The sequence below is a fragment of the Zeus faber genome (assembly GCF_960531495.2).
Source record: "Zeus faber genome assembly, chromosome: 10".
Taxonomy (NCBI): Eukaryota; Metazoa; Chordata; class Actinopteri; order Zeiformes; family Zeidae; genus Zeus; species Zeus faber.
This window is the reverse complement of record NC_137199.1, coordinates 28,575,077-28,582,434: the sequence shown is the minus strand read 5'-3', so window position 1 is coordinate 28,582,434 and position 7,358 is coordinate 28,575,077. Positions and strand designations below refer to the sequence as shown.

The window sequence follows — 7,358 nt, the reverse complement described above, 5'->3', positions numbered from 1 at the left end:
CAGAGAGAGCCAGAGCACAAGTATTTCATTGTACTGAATACACATGCCAATGCAGTTGAACTTCAACTTCCCCAGAGCCCGCAGTAAAATCCCGTTTTTAAACAACATTACAGATATTGATCTTTTGATGCAATTACAGAGTTAGAACTCGGGCTAAACAATTGCGTATAAATATCAACTAAACTAGATTAAATCAAATTCAGACGGGAGAAATAAACCAGCTTGTGGATTTACATCTTTAATAACATAATTAATTTGATTACGCTATTATACACTATTAACGGCTGCAAAGCGACTGTGCACAACAGCAGGAATCTCTTGGTGCCACGCATCCTGAATTTAGAGTAAAAGTTTAAAAACTTGATCGTTATGAAGAGAAACAACCACTCTCGTACAGAAACAGCAGACGTTGCCAGAGTAGCTGGACCAAGAACACATCCTCCAGCTCATGAAGTCACGGGAAAATCTCTTGAATTTTCTTCTAAAGAAAAACAACACACACAACCCCCCCCCCCCAAAAAAAAAATAATAAAGATAATCACAAACAGGTGTTGAACAGGTGCAACAGGAACCCTCCTATTGGCAATGACTCAACAGTAAAAGGTTATTACACAACTTGTCAGGAAGCAAAAACAAACCAGGGAAAAAACTGGAACTGAAATTCCTAAACAGGCATTTCACCCTCGATACCCCCGGAGTTACACCCAATCATTTTTAAAGTGTACGATCCAAATACAGAATGTGATCTTCATTTCTCTGGGATGGTATACTTGTTTTAGGGATTTGACTGAGTGGTTTGGTGAAGTGCCTGCTTAGAATACAAATCAGTGCCGCCAGGAAATCGCCCAAACATCGGCGACTGTGAAACTGGAGAAGCCGACCAAGTGTCAGCAGAGTGGAAGACAGCGGTTATAAAAGCCACATTTACAAAAGGGACCCGTTCGGTTTGTGGGAGGCTTGAGGTACACGTTTGTCTCTTGTTCTTCCCTCTTGCTGCTACGCGCGGTGCGGAAGTTTATCAAAAAGAGCGACGCGTGATGCGCCACATACCCGTCTGAGCGTCTCTTCCCAAAAGAGGAATCGGGAGTGTCTTCCTAAGGAAAGAAGAAAAAAAAAAAAAAAAAAAAAGAAAAGACGACTGGTCCATCGTCTGATGCATTTAAAATCATCCACGTTGAGAGCAAAATACAGTTATGTAAATTCTAATCTATCTAAACGCACACAATCCTTTAAATCAAGTTCAGCAGCAAACACTGAGTATTAATATTCCCCATATTGGCAAAGAGACAACTTCGACAAAAAAAGTAAAATAAATACATAGATTAACACATCATTGAATGCAGAACAAAATGATCTCCTTGTATGTTCCTCACCAGGATTTCAATAAAATGTCATGTCAATGTATCTTTCAGACCTCTGACTGTGAGTACTTCTCTTATTTTCTCCCAATAAAGGAATCCATTGCGCTTAGAAGGAAGGCCAAAGCAATTCTTGATTAAGGAAGAAATTAAATTTTTTTTTTTTAATATATATAATTGTTTTTAATGCACAAACTAAACCTCACCTATGAAGAAAAAAAAACAAAAAAACCCCCCAAAAAAACAAGAAGTGTAAGACCGTGCTGTGCTCGTAGTTCTAGCGCGCAGAGTTCAGAGACAGCGCCACCTTGAGGCAGCCCAGCTCCTTGCCCTGGGCGCCCAGGACCCCCTGCAAGCGGTAGTTTCCGTTGGTCAGCCAGGACGGCAGGTCCACGTAGGGGATGTAGAACTTGGACTGGGGGAGAGAGTACGAGCCCTGCGAGAGACGGAAGACAAGTTTAGGTCAGGAATGGAAAGATGAAACTAAAAAAAATTAATAAAACTAGCACTATACACATAAAATCACATTTTAAGGAGATGTGCTATAATGGGACTAATGTGAGCACAATCAGACTGTAGGAGTTGCAGCCTTTTCACAATCAGTGGTTAATGTACAAATACTTCATTACTGTAATTAAGTCAATTTTTTCCGGTATCTATATGGAGATTAGTCCCAGTTGAGTTTTCAATATACAAGTATATCTGAGCCTTTATAACACACTTATGTAACTTTGGGTTTATTTTTTTCTATTTCTTTTTCCAATCAGGGACTGCCTCTATCAAACTGCTCCTCAATGATTCATCAGGTCCATATCAGGTATGTGACTATGACACCACCCGCACTATTTTATGGTAAATTGTAATCAGGATCTGCTTGGACACTCATCTACCGAGGTATAGGCTCCGTTATATAACTTTTACTTTTAATACTTGTACGATATACAAAGTACATTTAAGAACACATACTTATATACTTTTACGTAATTGGAACACTGTGAATGACTTAACTCTACATGGCTACGAGACATCTATTGCATGTTTAGAAAATATCTGTATATATTTGCCGTCTCTCATTTTGTGCAGGTTTGACGCCACATTCCTCAAAACAGTTTCAGTACAGATCAGCCAATATGGCAGAAATCCAAATCACTGATTTACTCGGTGTACACTGTGTATATTTACCTATACTGTTTTTACCTTCACCTATACTGTTATCTATATAGGTCAACGTGAGCAACAACTTGTTTTTGATGAACATTTATGAGGAACTGTAAGTGGTTAAACACAGTCAGCGTCGATTTCCTGTTTTATACCATTATGGTTCTTTCCCTGATGCTATTTGTGCTGTTTTACTGTGACTTTACCGCTGACACTTTTACCAGCTTATTTTTAGTGCTATACACCAAACACAAACACACTATTATTCACTTGTCCACTTGACTTTGGTGGTATTCAAAACTATTCACTTATTCAATATGCACTATGTAGTAAAATCGACATGTTTTTGAAACACTAGATGAGCAGCTGGCCCAGAGGCCATCACTAACTATGACCTTTGACACTGTAGTCTTTATGGAGCCATTTTACGATTCAATCAATAAAAACAATGGAATTAAAATGTTGTGCTTGACTGGGTTTCTGTAATCATACCTGATGCTATTAAGGAAGACAAATAAGACCCGTACCCGATTTGATAAGATTGTGTCTCTAGTGACCCCAATCTGAGTAGACTGAGTCCAAACGTCCACACCTGTCTATACTATATTTAAGGAGATATCATTGAAACTACGAAACAAAACAGTGATTATTGCACATTCAATAATGGTGCTAACGTCATGCAAATGAAATAATGGTGAACTTTAACGATTAATCATTCTTCTGGGGACCCCCTGGAGCCTCTTGACGGACCCCTGGGGGTCCCTGGGCCCCACATTGGGAACCACTGGCCTAGGAGCTACAAAATATATTCCTGAAATGTTCTTTTAAAAGGCAAAATTTGTGTCTTTAGGTTCTCAGCTTACATGCGACTAGACTCTCTCCGCAACGCCAGGCACAGTCCCCTACATTAAAGCTCGGCTCTTCTTTGCAGGGCATTTGTTTGCTCTATCTGTAAGTTGCGAGACCCGGCAGGTCATTTGGCGGCCGTTGGGAGTTGTAATGTTCAAGGGTTCCATCAAAAAGAAAATGGTGCAACCCAAACGGTTTAAAATGTTCGCCGGGCAGGAGCACCATTCAAGGGACCCACAGGCGCCCCGGGGCCGGCCCTGCGCAGCGGAACGCGGCGAGACGCTTCCCTGAGGTGACTCACGGCTTTGAAGGGGCAGTGGCAGGGCAGGCCGTAGGTGTGCAGCGGCTCGGGACAGTCTTGCCCCGGCGGGATCAGCTGGTCGAGCAGATCGCAGGCGTCGGGGTAGTGGCAGCTCCCCAGCTCCTCCAAGCAGGGGACCGTCACCCAGAAACCGGCCACCTCCTTCTCCAGGGTCACGTTGAGCTGCGGAGCGACGGAGGAAGAGGAAGAGGAAGAGGAAGACCGCGTGAGCACGGCCGACCAGTTGCGATTTGAATGAGGAAATGAGAGACGGCGTTTGGGGACGAGAAAGAGGCCAAACGGATGAGCAGAGTAGTTACTACTCATCATCTCTGCTACCAGTGAGTGAACAGAGGAGTGATTGGCATTATCTACCAATCACTCACTACTGGTGAGTGGATGACATCTCACAATGAAAACAAAACCACGTGACAGGTCAGGTCACCCTAAGAAGGTGGGATTACCCAAAGAATTGCAAATCTTGCTGCCCAAATGAATTTTAATGCCAAACTGAGAAACAGGGGGAGGAAGTGAACGCTTGCTCACACTACCGAGTCATGATAGCAAATGCATTCGAAACGACGCGTTATAAACAGGAGCAGCCTTGCACGAGGGGAATGGCCATCTGCAACTAAAAACATTCTAAAGTGTATCAGAATAAAATGAAGTTCAAAGTACTTAAAAAAAAAAAAAAAAACACCGAAAGAGAACATTCAGCTCCACATGACCTGTAACTAAACCATGAACCACGGTGCAGTTTAGTTCCCAGGCCGTAGCGGCACCGAGGTGAAGCATATTTTCATATGTGCTTTACGTGTTACTTTCAATACCGTACGGGGGTTTCGTTATACGCACGTGTTCTGCTTTTGTTCTCAGTATGCAAACGAGGTGGTCTAGTATACAGCAGGTGGTCATTTTCCAAAGCTTTGTTTGAGAAATGTAATACCGGTTTCTACAGACATCAAACCTAAATCACAATAGAAAGAAAGAGGAGCTGCTGACATTGATGAGCAACCGAGAGTGTGGGGGGAAATAAAAACCAGCAATGCAACTTTTCTGTTGTGACCTGCTGCTTGCTCGGGGTGTGTGTGTGTGTGTGTGTGCGTGTGTGTGTGTGTGTAGTGGGGGGGGCGGGAACTCATTAAACCAAACATCTGTGATGGGAATGAGCACCCCGTGAGAACCAAACATCACAGCCCACCCTGTTTCTCCTCCAAATCAGCCATCCGCACATCTGATCAGACCGATGGACAATTACATCAGATGGAGTTTCCGATTCATTCTTAATGGGGTTTGGACTTCAGGACAACAGAGATGTAAGAAACATTTAAGAAAGCCTCTTGACCATGACATGATTTGCACAGTGGCAGTCGGAATTCATAGCTTTCATTTGCGTCTTTATAAAACGGGCAAAAACGGAAGTAAAACGCCACGACAAGTTTATGACATCCAGGTAGGGCTCATCAAATCTCCCCTTTCCCAATGCGCCGAAAACCCGGTGACACCCAACATTTGTCACCAGTGGGAAAGGTAACACCCGGGTTTCAGTCCCAGATCAAACAAACCGAGTCTCGCTGAGTGATGAGCGTTTTTTTTTTGTTTTTTTTCCTCCAAGCTCCATAGTTTTATCTTGTTGTTTGTTTACGTTGCCGTCTCTACTGTTTTTTTCCCCCCAAAATCACAGCGGAACATTGACACGGCCCCTTTCTGCCGTGTTTGTAGCAGCGAATGTGACGCATCAGACAGTGTAAAAACGGCATTTCTCCTGGGAATGGGAAAGGCGGCAATAGCCTATTTGAGTGGGTTTCCCCGCGTTTAAAAAATCTGGGTACTCCCGGTAATTTTGGTGTAAAAACCGTGGGTGTCTTAGTGGGTCAATTCTATACAGATTTACTTGGTCTGTTTTGTTACTGATCTAGAGTGTGAAACCGGCCGTGCTCAAGGTGGATTTCCTGTTCCTTATACCTGTAGGGTTGAAAGTGAAAATGGAGGTGCTGAATTTTCTGTTTTGATACTGGTTTTCAGAATGAAATACATTTTTGCTTCCTCCTTTATAACTTGATTGAATCATACACTATATTAGTTTAACACAGTACAGTTCACTGGAAGATTAATGGAAATCCACAGATGAACAACTTGGTGGTTACCCAGCGCAATCGCATTCTCCCACAGTGGCTGTTGGAGAATTCCTTTCCCTTTTTGCCGATTTGTCTCGGCAGTGGCTTTCAAACGCCGACCGCCCCGTCATAACCTCGCCCAGCCATGCAAACAGCCACTGGCGCTCCCCCACTCTGGTCGTGAAGAAAGCCTTAAGCCGAATGGATCCTAAGCACGAGGAGCTCCCCCACAGAGGTTTCCACGTTGCCGGGCCGCTCACATGAAGCTCATAAGATGGGAGCCAGAGGCCAGAAGAGCGCCTGCAGGTTCCGTCATTTTATAACAAATTTATAACGCAAAACATTTCATGCACAAAAACGCCGTGAGTGAATTAAATGCGGGTCGGGCGATGAGGTCCTCCAAAACATTCCCATGGCGACGCACATGTTTGAGTGTACTCACCGCCAGGGGAGAGGCTAGTTCTACAGATGTGGAGCCCGACGCCGCAGCGCTCAGGTCACCCGGGATGGAGATGGGATCGGGCGACAGCTCCAGGGTCGTCAGGGTTGCCGGGGCGTCGGGTTGGCCGCAGTTTTTCCAGTCGAAAGTCACCAACTGCGCAAGCAGATTAGCGACATTATTAGTGACTGGTGGCTACAAATCAGCTGTTTGCATTGTCCACAATCAAGCATTGTGCATTATTTTGCTGATATCAAAGTGGCCATCCATTAAGCGTCCTTCTTTTCCACAAAGTACGCTTTGTTCTGATCAAAGCTGTTTGCTGCTCGCTTGCTTCTTGGTCACTTGAGATGGTGGAGATATTTATGTATTTAAGCGCTGTTCTTTTATGGGGTTGCCCATCCGTGACGACAGTTTGTTAAGCACAACGAGGAGAGAAGACAAAATCTTGCCGGGAAAGGCGGACCCCGCCACCAACAGTGGAACAAAACAACAACAACAACAACAACAACAACAACAACAACCAAAACGTATAGAAGTGCACATGCATGACGCAAATGCATCGAATCACCGTTTCTTACAAAATGCCGGCTACAAAACGTGTACAATGCGAGATGTATCTCCCACGAAACAATCTCGCGGGTCGCCACTTTAAAACGGTGACGGCGCTCTCCTTACCTTCACCTTCGCCAGGCGCCGAGTTTTCAGGTGGGATTTGCAGTCCCCTTGCGCGACAAGGACCAGACACAAGGTCGCCGCAAAGAGCGCGGAGCTCCTCATTGCGGCCGCCCTGGGGGGTTGTGTGTGTGTGTGTGTGTGTGTGTGTGTGTGTGTGTGTGGTCGGTGCAGTACGTCAGTGCGGGAAGCGGCGGCTCCGAGTGCGCCGCAGTCCGCCCGCGCAGCAGACGGTAGCGCCGCCACTTCCGTGTTTACACACGGCGCGTCAGGTGACGTGACGTGACGTGGGGTTGGTTCGTCGCGGCGTGGGGTGCACCTGTCTTGCGTGCGAGTAACAAGAAAAACGTTTTTTTTTTTAATTAAGAAGAAAAAAAGAAAATGGGGCCGGGGTGACGTATGGAACGAAACCGCCCGTAATCGGGACACGTTCACGGCCGGCGTCGTGCCAAAAACCGATG

At 45.0% G+C, this 7,358-nt stretch overlaps 1 protein-coding gene across 1 annotated transcript; it reads right to left on the bottom strand.

Annotated features, from left to right (window-relative positions):
* Positions 1 to 218: 218 nt before the first annotated feature.
* LOC307235747 (ganglioside GM2 activator-like) lies at positions 219 to 7,128 on the bottom strand. The gene is made up of 4 exons (XM_080007940.1): positions 6,901 to 7,128; positions 6,226 to 6,378; positions 3,667 to 3,849; positions 219 to 1,794 (listed from the first exon to the last, which is right to left on the bottom strand). Exons 1-4 carry the CDS (start codon positions 7,000 to 7,002, stop codon positions 1,636 to 1,638), a joined length of 597 nt encoding a protein of 198 aa, XP_079864066.1. The 5' UTR covers positions 7,003 to 7,128; the 3' UTR covers positions 219 to 1,635.
* Positions 7,129 to 7,358: the final 230 nt, after the last annotated feature.

What these genes read in the sequence shown, in the direction of transcription:
- LOC307235747 (XM_080007940.1), bottom strand. Translation starts at nt 7,002, where the DNA reads ATGAGGAGCTCCGCGCTCTTTGCGGCGACCTTGTGTCTGGTCCTTGTC. An exon ending in GGCGCCTGGCGAAGGTGAAG is followed by an intron (nt 6,379 to 6,900) that starts GTAAGGAGAGCG and finishes CTGCTTGCGCAG; the next exon opens with TTGGTGACTTTCGACTGGAA. An exon ending in AACTAGCCTCTCCCCTGGCG is followed by an intron (nt 3,850 to 6,225) that starts GTGAGTACACTC and finishes GTCGCTCCGCAG; the next exon opens with CTCAACGTGACCCTGGAGAA.